The sequence below is a fragment of the Musa acuminata genome, chromosome BXJ1-10 (genome assembly GCF_036884655.1).
Source record: "Musa acuminata AAA Group cultivar baxijiao chromosome BXJ1-10, Cavendish_Baxijiao_AAA, whole genome shotgun sequence".
Lineage (NCBI taxonomy): Eukaryota > Viridiplantae > Streptophyta > Magnoliopsida > Zingiberales > Musaceae > Musa > Musa acuminata.
The window spans coordinates 17,189,318-17,212,288 of NC_088336.1; the positions used below are offsets into that span (position 1 = coordinate 17,189,318).

Here is a 22,971-nt window from a genome sequence, read left to right on the forward strand (position 1 = left end):
CATTGATTCCTTCGCATGTGTCTTATTTTTGAAAATTATTCCTCATGTCACATTTTCCCGACAATATATATATATATATATATATATATATATATATATATATATATATATATATATATATATATATATATATATATATATATATATATATATATATAAAATCTTGACATATTTTGTTCACCGGACAATTTATATTATTTATCTTACAACCATAGGAAAGAAAATATTTCCTAAAAATTAATATCATGCTTTTGATACAGCGAAAAAAAAAAGGTGCGTAAGAGTCTCCGGCTTCAGCTAACTCGACAGCAGCTGCGTCCATATATATATATATATATATATATATATATATATATATATATATATATATATATATATATATATATATATATATATATATATATATATATATATATATATATATATATATATATAACACAGTCAAAATAGTAACACACGAGCTATTACACTGTTCCAAGTTCTCAAATTCTTCCTTGTACCAACCACCGAACACGTAGTACCACAAAGTGGAACAACATGAGCTAGCCATGTTGTGAGGAAACAGAGCATGCTTCGATCTTGGGTAGGACGCTGCGCCAAGCGTCGGCTATGTCATTAGCAAGTTTTGCTTGACCCTTGGCAAATTGATGGAAGGCAAGTCCCATGTCTGCAGTCTTCTGTTCTTGAAACCGCACTATCTCTTCATTCATCAACCTAACAATTGTCTCAAATCTTCTGGTTGCTTGTTCACTCTCTGCTTTCAGCTGCATAGCGTCACAAAATAGACGCATTTAGAACCCAAGCATATTTGTTTGATCATGTGTGTGTGTTTGCGTGCATAATGTGCAAGTAAGAGGCTTACCTCCCTGTATTCCATTTCGGCTTCTCTAACCTTGTCTGAGCGCATAAGGTTCAATTTGTCTCTGCATATTGTCAAAATTAGAAATTAATAGAAAGTTTAAATGAGCTAAATCTGCTGCTAAAGCAGATAGACAAAAGCCCCAACACACGAAGTTGCAATTCTATTGGACCTCCAGTAGTGTAATATATTGATAAAGCATGGTGAAGAGAGAATCATTCAGCCAGCGCTACTTGATAATATTGCAGATAGTAGTTAGATAGATAGATATTATTACTTCAAGTTCCATAAAAATAGAATATTGATATTAAGAACAATTTGATAAACATACAGGTTGATCTCCTTTAGCTTGGTTGTTTCAGCCAACTCACAGTGCTGTCTGAAAGCATTAGCTCTATCAGCAAAAGTAACCTGCTTACAAACACAAGCATCATGATGAGCCACCAACGAAGATACTGAAATAAGTAATAACTAAACCTTATTCTTGAAATATTCTAGTTCCATTTGATAACAGACTCAAGACAATTTTTGCTTCTGTAAAATAGTGGTAAGATCACACTCTCATAGAATTTGAATATCTAATCAGTGATTTAAAAAGTGATAGGCGTCAAAAGACATTAAGGTCCAAAAACGTCCGAGGCGCTAGACACTCGCCTCAACGAAACAAGACGCTAAAATATAAAAATATATAATATAATTAATAAATATAATTATTTAAATAAAAATATGATATTAAGAAAATCTTGTAAAATCATAATATCACATTAACAAAAGGTCTCAAAATTCAAAACAATAACAATAATTTCAAATAAATAAAAATTAACAGTATTAAAATCAAAATAATATATTATTAATCTAATAAATAAAAATATTGTTACTAGTATACAGTTAGTAGTATACTGTTAATACTATACTATCAAACTGAGAAGAGTGTGAGTAAGAGGAAGATCGAGGCTGTTGACTGAAAGTAACAACAACGGCAGCGGTAGCAACGAACAGCGAGAGCGACGATAATGGCAACGACAGTGGCAGCGGCGAGCGACGACAATGGCAACAAGAGCGGGAGCGGCGAGCAACGACATTGGCAGCGGCAGCGGTGACAATGGTAGCTGCAGCAGTAGTAGCAAGCAGCGGGAGCGAGAGCGGGAGCGGCGAGCAGGATTAGGGTTGGGAAGTTGCGAGAGGAAGGCTGATATCGATGCTTTAGTTGGTTCGATTGAACCAACCAAAACACCGGAGACCGAACCAGACCTAAAACACTGGTTCGGTCGCTTGGTTTAACCGGGCGCTTGCCCAAAGCGCCCGGCGCCTAGGTTCAGGCGAGCGTCCAGGCAACGCCTCTTTGAAGCGCACCGCTTGAAAATGAAGCAAGGCGCTCGGGCCTCGCCTCACCCGAGCGCCTAATCGAGCTCCCGAGTGCCTATTGAAATCATTGTACCTAATGGGAAGTTTCTTTGCTTGTCTTGTATCAAAGAATAGATAAACTGACCTTAATAGACTGTACAGCTCGCACATAATCTTTTAAGGGTTCTTCAAAATTCATTAAAAGGTTGTGAGCCTGCAAGAGAATAAGGTGTTCAGCATCAAATAGAACTTGTGAACCAACTGGACATACGATGTGGCAAACAATGAAGAGACCAAGTTCAACAGTGCACCTCCTTCTGTAACTTTATTGATAACAACTCTGACTTTGCACCAAGCTCTGAAAAAACCTTTCCAAGAGAATTTCCTTCGCAGGCACCTAAGAGCTTCATAGCCTTCCCAAAGTCAGACAATGACTGTCCCAGTTCTGGGAGCAAAAAACGCACAAAGCATGACCATTAATTCCAGGTTAACAGATCAAACAACAGCACATGACAGATAATTAATAAAATATGTACCACGGAAGATACTACCTCTGTGCCTCTTTACAAGACGAAAAGCCTGTTTTTGTGTCTCTGCTAGATGGTCTTCAAGACCAAAGATATAGTGCTTTAGCTTCTCGTACTCAGGGTCCGTCTCTTCCACTGGTTTCTCCTTTCCAAGGACCACATCGCTTACTTTTGTTTGCACATCCTGTAAGGATGGATCCTTTAGATCAGTGTTTGCCTCTCAAGTGGAATAAGAGCAAAATCATATGTTCACTAAAGATATACATGGTCAAATACCCTCACTGTTAAGTGCAAGTTATGATGAAAAAGAAAAACCAATTATAGCACTTAGTTTATAAGTTGGAGAAAGCAAGAACCATAGGCAACACTTAGAATAATATTGAATTAATTAATCTTGGTTTATAAGAAAAAAGTCAAATTATGTAGCAGCTACCAAAACAGTAGAGCATTATGTTTTATAACAGATTGATTCTTTAAGTTGACTAAAGATATCAAAAGATACTCGGCATTTCATTTTTCTGAATAATGAGAGAAGATACCTTAAAAATTTGTATCAAATCCGCAGGCTTCTTGAAAATACCAGTCTCCTGGGACCTTGCTCTCTCCATTGTCTGCACACAGTATCATAGATAACATCACATAATCATCTTTTGAAACAAAATGCTCTTTGAGAACTGCTGGATCCTCATAGCCAGAGAAAAGAAACAGATTCAAAGCATGTTTACTTGATTGGGAGAAAGAATAGCCTTTTCATTTAGCTAAAATCCTGATAATATGCAATAATCAATATGGATGCTATAGGCTCCTTAGAATTAGATCAGGAAGGTCACATGAAATTGCAACATTGTGCCACAAATTCAAAGCAACAGTGGTCAAATAAATTGTGTTTATAGAGTGACATTAGTAAAGATAGCAACAGTATCTGATTCAAAATGGAAGCAAAACCTTGTGCAAACAATGGATGCCTCAACAACCTTATGTCCAAAATCTGCAGTGGAAGCCTCAACAATTGGTTAATTCCCAATTTTTAGGTTGGTCATATGGTAGCAAACTCATGGATTAACCACTTTATCAATGGCGCAGAAGGTAATGACAAACATTAGTATTTTCCTTTCATTGTAGAATATATAATCTACTCCCTGAAATTAGAAAATATTCATTGAATAATACCTAGAGCTTTTAGTGACAAATTCCAGAGACCAAGACCAGGATTTACTAACTGCTACCAAAGACAAAGTAATAACAACCATCATTGAATTAGTGATATAAGAATAGATCTGAAGATGCCCAGAATGGCATATCACATGTCAATCAGCCGAAAAATGCTCAAAATGTTTACATGTAGTACTCTAGAGATAGGTAGTAATTATATCCAAACATAACAGTTTTGCATCTTTACTTCAGGCAATCGCAGAAATTAGAAGTGATACTAGATTATACCTCTTCATCTTCCTGCAGAAAGGTCCTCAAATCCTCGCTTTGCTTCAGTTCAGGGTGAGAAGCTATTCGGTTTATGAATATATCCAGTGCTTGACGCCTCATCTCAATAAACTCAGTGCTGAAACGGAACTTCTCTGGGTACATCACACGGGTGTCAAGACAACTAATAGATTAGCAACCAATTGTCCATTATCTAGGAATCCATCTTTACATAGGTGAAATATGGCTTGTTGGTTAAGATTAAAAATAAACTCACACCAACTGCTTATTTTGCAAAAATTGCTTATGATCTACAAAGTCAACACCCGACACTGTGAACATAATTTGTTGGTTAAAATTATAGTTGCACATCTATATACAGTTATGAGAAAACAGAATGGATATATTCATCATAATTGCCAATGACAAACAAACAAATGTCATTTTCTTCCTTTCATGTGAGTCACAACAAAGAAGCTACATATAATAAGAAAATGATTCTTTTGTATTACCTACAGCACTCTTCTCTGGAAGGGGAGGAATAAATATTCCTTTGTACTTTTCAGCTAGTCTATCATGCAACCACACAAAATCACTGTACCGGCGAATGACAATTTTCTCTGGCCCTTGAAATTCAGGAAGATTTGTCTGCAGATACAGTCATGATAAAAAAGTGATAGAAGATTATCTTTCACTATCCAACAAATAAGCATATTAAATTAAAACCACAAGGGAAAAAAGGAAATTGAGATACAGAACTATCTATTTCAGCATTACTAAAAACCATTATATGAGAGCAAAATATAATAAATATAACCCACCAATGGATTTATGAAAATAGCAGCTTTCAATTTTATGCAACACAGTTGATCTACTACTTCTTCTCTGCACAGATTGGTATATTAATATCCCTTTCTTGGGAATTTGAATCCAAACGACCTGCTCAAAAGGCAGGACAACACTATGTTTTGCAAATCAACAATGGACATCCCTGAGTAGACATACATGTTCCTCACAATCTCAAGGTACAATTGTCAACATAATATCACTGACCAATCTAGTTCAAAAAAGCACAGTAGCTAAACCAGTAAGGAAAAGAGAAGAAAGTCAACCATATCAGAAGCCATGCCACACACCAAAGATCTTATGTGAACATTTTCACAATGAACCCACCAGCCAAGCATATTCTTTGTCAGTAATGGACCATGGTCTGCCCAAGTGTCATGCTCCCATGATATCCAGCAAGCATTGTTTTGGTGAATTATTAGCATCGAGCACGAGCAAGGCCGCATGCCAAGACCCGTGCCCATGTAGCATGGGCATTTTGATAATCATGGGCATATAGCAAGTTAGCAACATCCTTGCCACCTTATGGGCAAGTGCAACACTAAGGTAGTCATGTTCAGTATAATAGGATTTAAAAGATACTCCTCGAGATGTTTAAATAATTTTGAAACCTAAAGTATCATGAGATGTGCTGAACCTAAACACCAAACTATCGAGAGCATCTTTGGATCCCGAAGACAAAGGCTTTAAACGTGCGTCAAGATATTTACAGATTACTTTGAAGCCTAATGTAAACCAAAGTGGTTACTCCTAGCCATGAAAATATCAGTAAATCCAGATCATCTTTACACAGCAGCCAAAAGTTTATCCACACAATCTAGCTTGACAAAAGATAAATTTACAACGAAAAGGCAATTCCAACAGCATTCCCTTATAATCAATCCCTAATTCGATGGAAAGATGATAAAACGACAACAAGCTTCGGGCACCAAAAAGAAATAAAAGATTAAGCAAGTTCCAAAACAAAAGAGGGGAATTGTGTGGGCAGAGATTCACCCTAGTGATAACGCGATAGGAGATGTAGGCCTGGACGCCATTGCCTAACTTGACGGGTTCGGTGACGGATATATAGAGGAAGGGCGCCGCTGGCGGAGATCTAGGGCTCTGCGAGGATGACCTCGGCGGACTCGTTTCCTGCGTCGGATCAAAAGGAAAAAAAGTTCAATTCAACCTAGATAGATTGTACATCTTCGAGACTAAAGACTGATGCAGATATAGATCGAGAAAGATTACCGGAGAAATCATGCCGTCGCCGGAGAGATCGACTGCGGAAGGCGAGGAAGGGCAATGGATTTGGGCCCAGGTCGGAGTAAATGGCGTGGCGGACTCACCCAGATTATTTATAGCTTAGTCATTACTGTTGTCTTGATTACTAATTAGCCCTTGTTTTATATTAATTTTAAATTTATTATTTATAAACCCGTGTTAATGAGCTCAACAAAATATATTATATTCAAATAGGCTGATGGTTTTTATTTTGATATAACAAAATCACCATTTTATTTTTTCATGAAAATAAAAAATATAGATTGAAAAATAAAAATCATTTAATTCATAAAACAAAAGACAATGCTAATAATTAATGAAAACAAACATTAGTAAATTAAATATAATAAATAAACACACTAAAATGTGAAAGTGAATTTGTAAATAATTATTTTAGTAAAATAGTGTTGAAAAAAATAAGAAATTGATGACGGGTGGTGCTATTTTTTTATTTAAGAAAAATAAAATGAGACTCATATAATAATGTTATGATGTTGACAATATCTTTATTCGATCATAAAATCAAGTGAATTGATGACCTTTGATTGTAGTCTTTGAGCTCCTAACTGTGCCAATTTGATTACTTAGGCTCATGGATCATCTTCTGATTTACTGTTTGAAGTTGAGATTGCCCGAGTATAAAAATATGATTATTATTACACAAAAAATTTTAATATCAAAATATAAAATTAAATAATAATAAATTTAAATTTATAATACATACTTTTTAATGATTCTTACAAAATCTTTATCTCATTTGTAAGTACATCTTTATCTCATTTGTAAATACATCGTCAACGAATTCAAAATAATAATATCAATTTGTAACGAGAACTAGACTCGTCTTCTCCTCTATTCTTATTATTCATATGACCTTATATATTAAGTTCTTAGAAGGTCATATCTATTTATAAATGAGAGTAGAAGATCTAAAATAAGTAACTAGGAAAATCTCTTGATAATCTCCTAGGAAATCCTATTATAATTGAATTTTCTTATTATTAATCGATAATTATAATTAAAATCTAAATATATCTATAATATATTTTACCTAATTAGATAACATCAGATAATCTAACAGAGGATCAATATTGATTAGTAAAAATCTAATAGAAGGAAAGAAAATCTTAGAAAGGAGATACCAAAATTGGTGTAGTATTAGGCTTCATCCGCACTTGTAGTACGAGAGCAAGCACCAATTGGCTTGGTCCATGGTACCTGAGGTAGGATCATTTGGTTGCTTCTTCCATTCGATGTGCTTCTTCACGACATTGGTCTATTTTACATACAACATCCTCCTCTTCCATTTTAGTGCTTTATGATGGGGATGTGCTGAATGTTTTCTCCATTTATGAGTCATCGTTCTTCCTCCTGTGGTAATCAAGAGGCCTGTAATGATGATACTGGTATATGTACAGTTTTAGACTGCTAATTCCTCAGGTGTATCGTTATAGTTCTTGTCGCTTTCATGTCCCTTTTATCCACCTGTTCTTACAGATTAGCTCATAACTTGGTTTAACCAACAAGGATAACAATTGTCTGAATGGATGGTAGTGATTGCTACTTGTGTTAAATCTGATTGCTACCTTAATTCTCTTTTTCTCTCTCTAAGTTGAAACTTCAACTGCTTCCACACACCGTCGTTGTAAGATGTTCTGGTGTACTGTTGTTTAAGCTACAAAAAGCAAGAGATAGAAATGAAACAGATGGTTTCCATTAGGAGCTTATAGTTAGTTCTATACAGCTAAAAGAACTTTTTTTGAGTAAGCATCAGTGATTACTGCTACTTGTTTACTAATATGTTAATGTGGGCAGTTCAGCTAACACATGCATGCATTTCCCTCCTGTTACCTCCTTCCTACTCTTTCTCTCGACTCCAATCAGTTCAACCCGTCCGCTGTTTCGTGCTTGAGTTTACTCGAGGAGTCCTGAAGGGAGAGCACGAAATCAGATGAAGAAGCCACGTGAGAGGATTACCATAGATGGATTGAGCGAGAGAGAGAGAGATTGGAAGGATCTAGAGATGTCAGCGTCGTTTAACTGGTAAACGGAGTTGTTTGAGACGATGGTTTGTGTCACCTCTACTCACACGTTGGGATGGACCAAGTCAGAGTGCCGAATACGTCATGCTGTCGCGATCATCTCCACAAGTGGCAATGGGAGTCGTGTTGTGCGTCAAGGGGATCTATCTCCGGTCTGCACAGCCGCGTTAACGTCCTCTCCTGGTTCCCAATTGACTCCCGTCCGCTTCATCGGAATCCAATGCATATTTCCATTTGACATTTGATATTAGAAAAGGGCGTGGAAGTGATCAACCCACGCGTTTGTCAAACAGCAAGCCGCGGAAGAGCATCAACCTCTTCCTCCTCCTCCTCCTCCTTTGTGTTCCCCACTTGCCACAGTCCGATTGGGTGGCTTGGCAAAGCATTGGGCACAGGATAATTCCCTTGTCCGTTTCGATTCGCTGTAAACTCTAAAGCATAACGAGTGACTTGCTGTACGGTTGCTGGATCCAGCAACCCAAGTACTTGAATGCGAGACGAACCTATCTATCTTTCTCTTATGCGCAGTGAAGGACGACCGCTTGGATAGCTGATGAACATCACGGGAGACTTCGGTCATGGACCACCACGGAGCGTGGAAGAAATCAATGCCTCATGTTAGGATCCTTGTCGCGACGTTGCTTGGCGTTCCCACTGACAAATAATAACAGTGAGTAACTTATGATTTAGACTGCCAGTATTTATCCCTGAGCAGTATAATCTCGGCATCAGAACGAGTCAAGTCCGGATCGAGGGAAACTTTAAGTTCTTGTGAGGTGTCAGAGGTCTTACAGAAGAAGACACAACTTGGTATAGAGTTATCCCAGTTTCGTGTAGGCAAAGGCTGACCTACTCCCCCCTGTATAAGATTCGTAAGAGATACAGAATTCATTCTTAAAGCTTATGAAAAGGGAACTCGGGAGGAGATTGACCCGGTCATTGCCTTCCTCATCGTGGGTTTCCACAAGGTCACAGCATGTTAATTAGAATTCCACATCAGTTGCCCCACCATCACTGCTCCTTTCTGTCTTTCCCCTCATCCGAGTCCTGTATATATAAGTGACCCGGACCATCCCAAATGGAAGCAGACCTTCCTTCCATTAATCTTCTGAGCCCCGAAGCTCAAGTTGCAGCCCTGTAGCTAGGTTGATCCACAAGGAATCAGCAAAGACGAAAGGGGGAGAGATGAACACCGTCCCGCCGGGGTTCCGTTTCTACCCGACCGAAGAAGAGTTGATCGGTTTCTACCTTCAGAACAAGCTCGAGAACCGAAGAGAAGACATGGAACAGGTCATCCCTGTGGTTGATGTCTACTGCCTCGATCCATGGCAGCTTCCTCGTAAGCGCAGCTTCTTTTCATTGTCTTGTAGAGTCTTCTTTCCCTACATATATTGCTGATGATCTTGATCTGGCGGAACGTGGTGCTGCGTAGCGTTGTCTGGAGAGCATTGCAGGCGAGATGGAGAGCAATGGTTGTTCTTATGCCCAAGGCAGGAGAGGGAAGCGCATGGAGGGCGGCCGACTCGAACCACGCCATCGGGCTACTGGAAGGCCACCGGATCCCTGAGCTACGTGTTCTCGTCCACGAACCGAGTCATGGGTATGAAGAGGACCATGGTCTTCTACCAAGGACGAACTCCCACCGGAACCAAGACCAGGTGGAAGATGAACGAGTACAGAGCACTCGAGGAAGGTGCAACCACCGTTCCGCTAAGCGCAACACAGAAGGTAATCATTGCCTCCATAGTGGCACCAGAACCCTATCAGTCCACTTCGCACCATTGCAGTAAACTCCTGCATCTTGCGCTTCTTCTTTCACAGCTCCGCAGCGAATTCAGCGTGTGCCGCATGTATACCAAGTCAGGCTGCGTGAGATCATTTGATCGACGACCCGCCGCCACCGCCGCCGCCGCTTCTGCTGCAACTGATGCCCAAAGAATGCCCGAGGTGCTGCCCTCAGGCAATGAACCGTCTTCATCGAAAAGGACCCTATCTCATGAAAGCTCTTCATCCGATGGCAATGGCTCTCAGCGCTCCGTGCGACAACGGGGAGAAGACGATCCGGGGTTGATCGGCGAGAACGACGACTGCGACCTGTCGCAGGACTGGTTCTGATCATGATGCACAACCAGACCTTATCCGAGTATTAATTTCATTGTTTATTGATTAGTTAATTCCTTTTGGTTCTTCATTATATGTGTTGGTTAACTTAGGATATTAGATCAGCAGCATGAGGGGGAATAAAGAACGAAGAAGAGCAGAAGATGAGAAGAGCATCTCTGTGGGGGAGAGGGACCTAACCATGTCTTGACTATTGTATTCTGATTGACTAGTCGTGGAAAACTTTCTCATGCCATTGTTGTCAATACAACTCAATTGCAGTTGCCACTTGTTGTTTTGTTTTAGGTTGCTTTTGTAGAGCTCTATATTGGTTTTGAGAAAGATAAAACGCCATGGAGTGCATGGATGGACTCGACTCGTTTAACCTCCACGTACGTCCAAGACAAATATACAAGAGCGTACCTGCACAGGGACACAGTACGAGTTACTACCGCTTGTTTCCTTTAGTATAGATACGTAGAATGCTGTATTTTGTCACACGACTCTACCTGGAAGTGTATACATACTGCAGCTTGTCAAGCAGCCTCCGACATCTGAAGAAACCTCACCATCTATCTTCTCATTGCGTTGGATAACCTGTGCCATATGTGGACTCAATTTATTCCCTAATGCACATGGCATCTATTGCTCCACATGTTTGTTCCTACTTATTTGCAGATTCAAAGCATGTACTCAGGAAGAAAAGTCCACGCACGCGTGATAATGACTTGACTCGGATCCTCTTACATCTCTTGCAAACTTCTTCCTGCGCTGAGAGATTCATCTATCAGCTCCGAACTCAAGAAATCCCTCTTGGAGGGCTATCAAAGTCTCCTCGTTAGAAGATTTCGTATCGTCGATATCGAACCCTTTGCTGCTGTTTTCATACCCATGTTTTGAACTGGTCATGCCTTCCTCATTCCACGGTTAGCATCCTTTGACATGTATGACTTGAAGAAAGGTAAGGGATGACGCCAGCAACTTAGTTTAACAGATAAGCACATAGATCGGTGGAGTTTAGAGATCCTCTTCCTTTCATTATCCCTCACCTACATCTTTCTCGTAGATGTGCTCCTCAACGATGATATGTGACTTCGATATTCAATGGAACGTATCACCATCAAACTCGAATCTTTCTTGGCATCCATGCCCTGCTAGCTCTATGTTTAGTTTGATTGGCTTATATGCCGAGATTCTCATACTGACCGTCGTCTCTTGGAAAAATATGATCCATCTTGTAATTGTTAAAGACAGCAGATCTCAGTGGTCATAAAGTTATCAGATCTGGTTCATTACTTAGCTGAAAACTTTAGTCGTTTGATACATATCAGATACCAAATTGACAGACAATTCCTTGACATGCGATTACTGTAGAGCTTCTGCAACATAAGTGATAAGTAGATAAGATTTCTCAAGAAAAATCCTCCCTGCTGAGTGTGTATAAATAGCTATCAAGAGCTCACTATCAAAATGAACTAGACAATTACATCTTATACATTTCATAGTTTCTTCTACAACTTCTATCTTTCTATATTCTTCATTTAATTTTTATCATGATATCAGAGCCACTTGCCTAGAGCAAGCTCTCTTCATCACTGTTGCTTCTCCAACTCCGACGACAAAAGAAAAGGCTTTCTACTACTGCTTTTCCGTCGTCCTTGCAACTATTCCTCGGTCAGCTCCAACTCCGACGGCAAAAGAAAAGGCTTTCTACTACTGCTTTTCCGTCGTCCTTGCAATTATTCCTCGGTCAGCGACCTTTCCTCCTCGTTCCCACATCTCACTCGAGCGAGAAGTGTTGCTGCCGCCATCCTTACCGCCACAGCCATCACTGCCTTCCTGTGGCAATAGGAACGATTGCAGTTTTTACAGCTTCCATCTGCAACCGCTTCCCTCTGCCGCAGTAATTTCTCTACGACTGTAACTACTGTAGATTTTTTCTTTCTTTCTTTTCACCTAATCGCTGCAGATTTCTTGCTCATTGCTGCAGCCTCCTCTGCAGTGCATCGTTGCAGCCTCCTCTGTAGTGCATCGTTGCAGCCTCCTTTGCAGTGCATCGATCTACTTTTCTCCTCCTCCATCCCTCCTATATCTTTACATCTTTTGTAAAGATCACTTAAACCGCCACAAAATATATGGGATGTCTTCATTTTCCTCTTCCGATATTCCTGTCCCTATTTCTGTAGGGACTCTAAGCACTTCTCAAAGCCTTATCACCATCAATGCTGCAGCACTTATTCCCTTCAAATTATCCAAAGGCGGCAACTACGCATCTTGGCGGGCACAACTTTCTAATCTTCTATTTGGTTATGATCTCCTAGGTTACGTTGATGGCTCTCTCCAGTGTCCACCTGAAATGATCAACATCTCAGATGAACCTAGTCCAGTGCCAAATCCAGACCATAAACTATGGTTACGTCAAGATCGCCTCATCCTCCAAGCTATTCAAGCTTCCGTTGCTGGATCCATTGCCCCGCTGATATCCTCATGTACGACTGCTGCAGAAGCGTGGTGCAAGTTACAAACAACTTTGGCAAATCGCTCGCGTACTCGCATGCTCGGACTTCACTCCAATCTGATGAAAACGAAACAAGAGGGAAGTACTATTGCTGATTATCTACAACATATCAAAGTTATCATCGATGATTTAGCTTTGATAGGTCATTCTCTCAGTGATGAAGAAGTCCTAATCCATACCCTTAATGGCCTAGGAGGCGAGTACAAGGAACTGACAACAGCACTTCGAGCACGCAACTCACCAATATCATTCGAAGAACTTTATGATAAGTTGATCGACTATGAGACATACTTGAAGCGTGATGATAGGTTGCCCGGACCACCTATTACAGCTCAGGTCAATCAAAAATCCAAGAGGAAGAGTAACCAGTACAATAAGCACGTCAACAACGATTTGGCTAAGTTGCCTCCTAGCCCTATGGGGCCCAAACCAAACCCCCCTTATCCATATCAAGGTGATAACTTTCAGCCATCGCATCCTAACTTCACAAGCCACCAACGAGTCATTTGCCAACTATGTGATAAAGTCGGACACTTAGCGAAAGTCTGTCGGTCTCGCCCTAGACTCCCTGCTCCATCACAGTGGCCTCAAGCGAATTTCATGGCTACTCCAACTCCTACCCAACCCAATTGGATTGTGGACTCGGGCGCCTCTCATCACATCACCTCTGATCTTCAAAACTTGTCCATCCACAGCAATTATGACGGAAATAAAGATATCATCATCGGTGACGGTAAAAGAATTCCTATTACTCATTCTGGTTCCTCAACGCTTAGTTCACTTACCACAACTTTTACACTCGATGATGTTTTGTGTGCACCTAACATTAAAAGAAACATTATTTCTGTTTCTCAATTCTGTAAACAAAATAATACCTCAATTGAATTCTTCCCTAACTTTTTTCTTGTTAAGGATTTGAGCACGGGGGCATCCTTGGTCCAAGGCCAGAACAAAGACAACATTTATGAGTGGTCATCCGCTTCGCAAATTACCCTTCCTACTGCTCACTCTTCAGTCGCAGCTCCAGTTGATGTATGGCATCGTCGTCTTGGTCATCCCTCCCCTTTTATCCAGCAAAAATTACTTTCTCGTTATTCTCTTCCTACCTTGAAAATCAGTAACACTATCAATCATTGCGATGCTTGTCTTTGCAATAAAAGTTATAGACTGTATTTTGGGACAACCTCCATTTCTTGCTCTAAACCATTTGAAATCATTTATACCGACGTGTGGGGCCCTACCCCAATTCCTTCTTTTGACAAGTTTCGCTTTTATGTCATTTTTGTAGACTATTTTACTAAGTACACATGGTTATATCCTCTCCACCATAAGTCTGATGTTTCCACAGTATTTACCAACTTTCGAAAGTTGGTCGAGAATTTTTTTTCAATCTTCCATTAAAACAGTTTACTCTGATGGCGGAGGCGAATATCAAGCCCTCGCATCCTGTCTCTCTGCTTGTGGCATACAACACCTCAAGTCACCCCCACATACTCCCCAATTGGTTGGCTCTACCGAACGCAAACATCGGCATATCGTTGAAACTGGTCTCTCCCTTCTACATCAAGCATCCATGCCACCACATTTTTGGTCGGTAGCTTTTCAAACTGCAGTTTATCTCATTAATCGTATGCTCACTCCAATCTTACAATACCAGTCACCATTTGAAAAATTATTCCATAAGCTTCCAAACCTTCATAAACTCAAAGTTTTTGATTGTTTATGTTATTCATGGCTTCGTCCCTATGCGTCACATAAGCTAACACCACGATCTAAGCCTTGCACTTTTATAGGCTACTCTCTTGAACATAATGCTTTTCGATGCTATGAACCCCAAACTAAAAAAGTTTTTATATCATGTCATGTTATTTTTGAGGAGTTTGTCTTTCCTTTTCAAAATAATCCTACCATGCCAGCTACTCCGATAAACATGCATCAATGGAATATCCCTCCGATCTCATCACACGAACCTCCAATGACACCATCTAGTCCTTACCCTCAAGATCCGCATACTACTATTACTCCAGTTCAACAGCTTCTCACTCCCTCTATTTCTCCACTCCCTTCCTCACAAGTTTCCCCTATTAATGAAGCAATACATTTGGCAACATTGCCACTGGCTTTACCTTCTCCTAGACCTAGTGACGTTGTCATGCCAATGGTTGGCCCGGTCCATGACAGTGACTCGCCCTCGGCTATACCCCCAACACAATCTACCACTTCTATTCCCCCTCGACATCCAATGACAACACGCTCCAAAAGTGGTATTGTCAAACCACGTCAAGTCCTTGACTTATATGCTAAAACAAGTTCCTCCACTGAGGCCAGTGAACCCACTACAATCACTCAAGCTCAAAAATCTTCTCACTAGCGTAAAGCCATGTATGACGAATATGATGCTCTCCTCCATAACTCTACATGGACTTTAGTACCCTTTCATCACACACAAAATATCATTGGGTGTAAATGGGTCTTTCGAATTAAGCGGAACCCAAACGGATCCGTTGCCAGATATAAAGCACGTCTAGTCGCCAAAGGGTTTCATCAACGACCTGGTGTCGACTTCACAGAGACATTTGGTCCTGTTGTTAAACCTACAATAATCCGTCTTATCTTGAGTTTGGCCATCTCAAAAGGCTGGCACATACCACAATTGGATGTTACCAATGCCTTTTTACATGAGACACTTACTGAAGATGTCTTTATGCAGTAACCTCCTGGTTTCGTTCATCCTCAATATCCGAGGCATGTCTGCAAACTTCAAAAAGCTATTTATGGACTTCGTCAAGCTCCAAGGGCTTGGTATAACGAGCTTGGATCGTTTTTGACCTTAATTGGCTTCATCAATTCCAAGTCTGATACCTCGTTATTCATTTGCCAGCACAATGAAAGCATAATATATCTTTTAGTATATGTGGATGATATTATTGTCACAGGAAATGATCCTTTGAAGACTCAGGCATTTCTAAAGCACTTAGACGATCGATTCTCCCTCAAAGATCTAGGAACTTTAAGCTACTTTTTGGGAGTGGAAGCAACATTTACACCTTCAGGTCTCTTCCTATCCTAAAGAAAGTATATTCAAGATTTATTATCAAAGACAAACATGCTGGATGCGAAAGAGGTTACAACTCCTCTCTCTACCAGTGAATCACATAAATTATGTGATGGAAGTCCTACTACAGATTCGACTCAATATCGACAAGTCCTTGGCTCCTTACAGTACTTGGCTCTCACCCGTCCAGATATTTCATTTGCCGTCAATAAATTATCGCAATTCATGCATCGACCATCTACTACGCATTGGTCTGCGGTCAAACGAATTTTGCGGTATCTTAAAGGGACTCTTAATCATGGCATTTTTCTTCACAAAAATACTTCACTCCATCTCCATGCTTTTGCTGATGCTGATTGGGCAGGTAACTTTGATAATAGAACTTCTACGTCCGGATACATTGTTTTCCTTGGAGCCATTGACTTCCACTTCGTGCGAGATCAAGTTGTCAGACATCAACTCCGTGTTTCTCACGTACATACAACTGATCAACTAGCAGACTCACTCACAAAGCCTCTCGCCCGTAAACTTTTTTCATCTCATCGGTCCAAGATCGGCATCCTTGATGGAAGCTCAATCTTGCGGGGGCATGATAAGTAGATAAGATTTCCTCAAGGCAGTTGAGGAAATCTCTAAGCAGTTGAGAAAAATCCTCCATGTTGAATGTGTATAACCTCCTTGCTGAGTGTGTATAAATAGCTATCAAGAGCTCACTATCAAAATGAACTAGACAATTACATCTTATACATTTCATAGTTTCTTCTACAACTTCTATCTTTCTATATTCTTCGTTTAATTTTTATCAATAAGATATTCCATAGTACACTGTTCTTCCATCTTGCCAATATTGATAAATAGATGAGATTTCCCTAACTGTTTGAGGAAATCTCTCTACTCTTTTGAGGGAAATCCTCTAACATGTTGAGGAAAATTCTCCCTTCTAACCTGTATAAAAGGAAGGGGGATATGTTAATAACAATCAACTTCTTCTACAACTTGTTTATCTATTTATTTTCTAACATGGTATCAGAGCAGTTCCTCCTTGACGACAGTAGTATCGCCGTGTGTTAGCCAAGCGGTCATAGTAATACGCTGCCTCAAGCGGAGTCATTGAAGAAGCACAAGACATGGATTCAGAGCCAGTGCTAACGAGCACCGTCTTGGCTCTGCTCATCCACTCCTTCTCTTCCTTCATCGCCGGTCTTGCTTTTCTTCGCCGGCCTTGCTCCCTCTCCTATTTGCTGCCTACAGCAGACACTCTCCGTCGCCGTCATGCAAGGAGGAAAATATTCTCTCACTGCCTCCTCAATAGCGGTGAACGGCGAACAACGGTGTCTTCCTCGCTTCCTGGCTAGCAGCTCTACCGTAGCAGCTTTCGCTGCCGCTTCCCTCTACACAACGATGCCTCCTTAACGGCGGTGTCCTCCTCCTCAATAGCGACGAACGACGAATGACGGTGTCTTCCTCGCTCAGTCTTCCTTGCTTAACGACGGCTGCCGCGTCTTCCTCCTTCGTTGTCGTAGCCGCTTCCCGGCCAGCAGCAGCCGCAACCGCTGCATCTTCCTTCCTCTACCGCAGCAGCTTTCGCTGCCGCTTTCCTCTATACATCTAATTGCTGCAGATTTCTCTCACTACAGTTTCCTTGAGTACCGCTGTAGATTTTCGCGGCCATTTCCCAACGAACCGTAGTCTTGAGTACCGCTGAGTTTTCACGGCCATCTTCCGGCGAACTGCAGCCTCTACAATCTGCTGCAGCAAGCAGCAATCCACAGCAGTGAATCACAGTATTAAGCACCGCTGTAGTTTTCGCGGCCATCTTCCGGCGAACTGCAGCCTCTACAATCTGCTGCAGCAAGCAGCAATCCACAGCAGTGAACCACAGTCTTGAGTACTGTTGCAGTTTTCGCGGCCATCTTCTGGCGAACTGTAGCCTCTATAATCTGCTGCAGCAAGCAGCAATCCACAGCAGCTGCCGGCAGCTTTGGGCACTATTGTAGATTGCCCGATCTACTGCAGCAATCTATAGCAATAGCCCCCTCCCTCATTCTCCACCTTGTGTGACCTGAGTATCACACAAGGTTCACTGCATCTCTTCTAAAAAAAAAAAAAATGTCTTCGTTCACTTCTTCTGATGTTTCAGTTCCTGTAGGGACTCACACTTCTTGTTCTTCTACAGGGCTTATCTCCATCAATGCTGCCACGTTGATCCCCTTTAAGTTATCAAAGGGTGGCAACTATGCGTCCTGGCGAGCTCAATTTTCTAATCTTTTATTTGGATACGACTTGTTAGGTTACATTGATGGCTCTTTCAGTTGTCCTCCGGCCATGCTCAACATCCCCGGCGATCCCAGTCCAGTACCCAATCCAGCTCACAAACTGTGGCTACGTCAAGATCGTCTCATCCTCCAAGCTATTCAAGCTTCAGTTGTTGGATTCATTGCTCCCTTGGTATCTTCATATGTGACAGCTGCCGATGCATGGTCTACACTGCAAACCACCCTGGCAAATCATTCGCGTACTCGCAAGCTCAGTCTTCTATCCAAGCTTATGGTGACAAAATAAGAGGGAAGTACTATCTCTGATTATTTACAACATATCAAGGTTATCATTGATGACTTGGTCTTGATAGGTCATTCCCTATGTGACACGCGACTCGCCAGTCTCTTTTGAAGATCTCTATGATAAGCTGATTGACTACGAGATGTACTTGAAGCATGCAGACAAACTGCCTGGATCAACTGTCACAGCTCAAGTCAATCACAAGTCTAAACGAAAGAGCACTCGGTACTCGCCGAACATCACCCAAGGTTTGGCTAATGCGCCTCTTGATTCTGTGAGTTCCATGCAACACCACTCCTATCCTCCTAGTCATCACTTCTCGCAAAATGGCAACTCCAGCCATCATCCGTCTTGGCATCCTGCCTTACCGAGTCATCAAAGATGGGTCGTTTGCTAACTGTGTGACAAAGTCGGCCACTCCGCTAAAGTTTGCCGGTCTCGTCCCCGCCTCCCTGCTCCGTCACATTGGCCTAAGGAAAATCTCTTAACTTCTCCGACACCTAGCCAGTCCAACTGGATTGTCGACTCTGGTGCCTCTCATCACATCACCGCTGATCTTCAGAATTTGTCTCTTCACAATCCCTATGGCGACGATGAAGATATCATCATCGGTGATGGTAAAGGACTTCCTATAACTCATATTGGTTCCACAACGCTTAATTCTGACTCTAATACATTTACCCTCGATGATGTTTTATGTGCCCCTCATATTAAACGCAACCTCATTTTTGTTTCTCAATTTTACAAACATAACAATACTTCCATTGAATTCTTTCCTGATTCATTTCTTGTTAAGGACTTGAGCATGGAGGCATCATTGATCTAAGGCCCGAATAAAGACAACATTTACGAATGACCGTCAGCCTCTCGAATAACCTAGCCCACTGTTCATTCTTCTGTTGTGGCTCCAGTTGATGTGTGGCATTGTCGGCTTGGTCATCCCTCGTTCTTTATTCAACATCAATTATTATCTCGTCACTCTCTTTTTCTTTTTAAGTCCACTAATTCTATGATGCATTGTGATGCTTGTCTTAGTAATAAGAGTTATCGGCAGCCTTTTGGCTCATCTTCCATTTCTTCCTCTAAACCTTTTGAAATTATATATATTGATGTTTGTGGTCCTGCTCCAATCTTATCTTTTGATAAGTTCTGATTTTATGTTATTTTTGTAGATCACTTCTCTAAGCACATGGATATATCCTCTTTTCCATAAATCTGACGTTTCTCGTATTTTTTCCACTTTCCAGAAGTTGGTCGAAAACTATTTTCAATCTACCATTAAAACAGTCTACTCTGATGGTGGTGGTGAATATCAAGCCTTGGCATCCCATCTCTCAGCTTGTGGCATTCAACACCTCAAGTCTCCCCCACATACTCCTCAACTAGTTGGTTCTGCCGAACGCAAACATCGGCATATAGTAGAAACTGGACTCACACTTCTACATCAGGCTTCCATGCCTTCAACTTTTTGGACAGCAGCCTTTCAAACTGCTGTCTACCTAATTAATCGAATGCCTACACCAGTTCTACAATACTAGTCCCCCTTTGACACACTATTTCACAAACCCCCTAACCTTCGTAAACTCCGAGTGTTCGGTTGTTTATGTTATCCTTGGTTACGTCCCTATGCCTCTCATAAGTTAACATCCCGATCTACTCCTTGCGTCTTTATTGGTTGCTCACTTGAACATAATGCTTTCCGCTGCTATAATCTCCACACTCACAAAATCTTCATATCACGTCATGTTGTCTTTGTTGAGTCTAACTTTCCTTTCCAAACCCTTCCATATCCTGCCATACGGACCACTTCACTATCTCACTGGAGTATACCTTCAGACCAATCAAACGAGCCTCCCATGACTTCGTCTACTTCCTCCCCTCCTGATTCGCACTATATCACTCCAGTTCAACACTTGCCCGTTTCCTCTGTTCCTACTCCACTCCACTCTTCCCCAATTGATGGGGCAATATGTTCCGAAACACAACCATCCTCTTTACCTCCTTCTCGCCCAAGTGCCCCTGACTTGTCTCCACTTGACCCGGCTTGTGCCACAGATCCTCACCCAACATCACCTCACAATCCTGTCATCTCCAATCATCCTATGTCCACTCGCTCTAAGCATGGTATTTTTAAACCTCGTCAGGTACTTAACCTACAAGCTATCATGAATTCCTCATCCCCCAACGTTGAACCCACCACCTTCACTCAAGCCCAAAAATCTCCGCATTGGCGTACTGCCATGAGTGAGTAATATAATGCCCTCCTCCATAATTCAACGTGGGATCTCATTCCTTTCCATCATTCACAAAACATCGTCGGGTGTAAGTGGGTCTTTAGAATTAAGCGGAACCCAGATGGCTCTGTTGCCCGATATAAGGCACGCCTGGTCGCCAAAGGGTTTCATCAACGACCTGGAGTTGATTTCACTAAGACGTTTAGTCCTGTTGTTAAACCCACTACAATCCGACTTATCTTGAGTCTGGCTACCACTAAAGGCTGGCAATTACGATAATTGGATGTTAATAATGCCTTTCTACAGGGATCTCTATCCGAAGATGTTTTTATACAACAACCCCCCGGTTTTACTCATCCTCAGTATCCACAGCATGTTTGCAAACTTCGGAAAGCCATTTATGGACTTCGTTAGGCTCCGAGAGCTTGGTACACTGAACTTAGCTCATTTTTGACTTCTGTCGGCTTTCTTAACTCCAAATCTGACACTTCGTTGTTTCTGCGACATCATCATGGAAACACAATGTATATTCTGGTATATGTGGATGATATTATTATCACAGGCAACAATCCCATCAACATCCAAGCGTTCATCAAACAACTAGCAGCTCGATTCTCGCTTAAGGATCTCGGACCCTTGAGCTACTTTCTGGGCGTCGAAGCTACCTTCACATCTTTCGGTCTCCTTTTATCACAATGCAAGTACATTCAAGATTTGTTATTAAAGACAAACATGCAGGATGCAAATGCAGTTACAACCCCCATCTCCACTAGTGGTTCTCTCAAATTATCGGATGAAAGTCCTGCTACGGAACCCACTCAATACCGCCAAGTTGTTGGCTCTTTACAATACTTAGCTCTCACGCGTCCAGACATCTCATTTGCTGTCAACAAATTATCACAGTTTATGCAGCAACCATCTACTCTACACTGGTCTGTGGTCAAGAGACTTCTACGATATCTTAAAGGGACCCTAAATCATGGACTCTTTTTTCGTAAACACTCTCCACTTCGTCTTCATGCCTTTGCCGATGCTGATTGGGCAGGTAACCTTGATGATAGAACATCCACATCGGGGTATATTATCTTCCTTAGTGCTCATCCAATTAGTTGGAGTTCTAAGAAGCAAAAGATAGTCGCCCGGTCTACAACTGAAGCTGAATATCGTGTCATTACCGCTACCACTGCAGAACTCAATTGGATCACGAATCTACTCCAGGAACTCAACATCGATTCCACCCCTATAATATATTGTGATAATATTGGAGCTACCTATCTGTGCGCTAATCCGGTATTCCACTCCCGCATGAAATATATTGCTATCGACTTCCACTTTGTACGTGATCAAGTTGTCTGCCGTCAACTTCATGTTTCTCATGTTCATACGGCTGATCAATTGGCCGACTCATTTACGAAGCCTCTAGCTCGTAAACTTTTTGCATTACATCAGTCCAAGATTGGCCTCCTTGATCGGAGCACCATCTTGCGGGGGCATGATAAGTAGATGAGATTTCCCTAACTGTTTGAGGAAATCTCTCTACTCTGTTGAGGAAAATCTTTTAACCCGTCGAGAAAAATTTTCCCTTATAACCTGTATAAAAGAAAGGGGATATGTTAATAACAATCAACTTCTTCTACAAATTATTTATCTATTTATTTTCTAACAGATATCATTATAAGAGAGTATCACAGTACTTGAAGAACACACTGATGGACCACAACAGATAAAGATTTGAGATTGTCACAGCAGCAAAGTTTGACTTTGTAGTCGCCAATGGATGCGTCGCCTATATATGCAACAAATAGATCACATGATCGTATTAAAATCATGATTATGGGCATTTGATAATAAGATATTGTAAAGCAATGTTAGTGATATGAGTCCACCTATATCTACCTGAGATTGTTTAATGGAAGATATTCCATCTCGTAATTGGCCAAACAATTCCAATCGCCTGCTCGAGTAAAGTTGTACAGTTCTTGATCATGTAAATGATCCAGTAGCATAAATAAGCAACTAGTTTATGTTTCAGCTTTCGCTGAACTGCATGTCTGTGAAGAACTCGAGAAAACAGCTACCAAACTCGCGACGATTAATTGCATGAACAGCATCACAAATGAGCAATGATCATGATGAACTTATCTACAGAATGTTGCATGCTTTTGCTGAACTACATGTCTATGAAGAACTGGAGAGAACAGC

General features: G+C 41.1%; 2 protein-coding genes across 3 annotated transcripts; one reads left to right on the plus strand and one right to left on the minus strand.

The window, feature by feature from the left end:
- Window positions 1–441: 441 nt before the first annotated feature.
- Window positions 442–6,340, minus strand: LOC103999998 (sorting nexin 1). Its single transcript, XM_009421923.3, has 11 exons — window positions 6,229–6,340; window positions 5,992–6,129; window positions 4,662–4,797; window positions 4,171–4,304; window positions 3,270–3,341; window positions 2,755–2,914; window positions 2,515–2,648; window positions 2,349–2,417; window positions 1,191–1,270; window positions 863–923; window positions 442–764 (listed from the first exon to the last, which is right to left on the minus strand). The coding sequence occupies exons 1-11, from the start codon at window positions 6,238–6,240 to the stop codon at window positions 543–545; spliced, it is 1,218 nt and encodes a 405-aa protein (XP_009420198.2). The 5' UTR covers window positions 6,241–6,340; the 3' UTR covers window positions 442–542.
- Window positions 6,341–9,376: 3,036 nt separating this feature from the next.
- Window positions 9,377–10,693, plus strand: LOC135595261 (NAC domain-containing protein 90-like). Of its 2 annotated transcripts, XM_065085951.1 has the most exons (3): window positions 9,378–9,642; window positions 9,736–10,031; window positions 10,125–10,693. In XM_065085951.1, the coding sequence occupies exons 1-3, from the start codon at window positions 9,489–9,491 to the stop codon at window positions 10,416–10,418; spliced, it is 744 nt and encodes a 247-aa protein (XP_064942023.1). In that variant the 5' UTR covers window positions 9,378–9,488; the 3' UTR covers window positions 10,419–10,693. The 2 variants fall into 2 exon arrangements, with proteins under 2 accessions (XP_064942022.1, XP_064942023.1); XM_065085950.1 differs by having other exon boundaries at window positions 9,377–9,642; window positions 9,736–10,494.
- The last annotated feature ends 12,278 nt before the right edge of the window (window positions 10,694–22,971 follow it).

What these genes read in the sequence shown, in the direction of transcription:
- LOC135595261 (XM_065085950.1), top strand. Translation starts at nt 9,489, where the DNA reads ATGAACACCGTCCCGCCGGGGTTCCGTTTCTACCCGACCGAAGAAGAG. An exon ending in CGATCCATGGCAGCTTCCTC is followed by an intron (nt 9,643 to 9,735) that starts GTAAGCGCAGCT and finishes GGTGCTGCGTAG; the next exon opens with CGTTGTCTGGAGAGCATTGC.
- LOC103999998 (XM_009421923.3), bottom strand. An exon ending in TTCTGCAGGAAGATGAAGAG is followed by an intron (nt 3,342 to 4,170) that starts GTATAATCTAGT and finishes TACTGTGTGCAG; the next exon opens with ACAATGGAGAGAGCAAGGTC. An exon ending in AAGCTAAAGGAGATCAACCT is followed by an intron (nt 924 to 1,190) that starts GTATGTTTATCA and finishes GACAATATGCAG; the next exon opens with AGACAAATTGAACCTTATGC.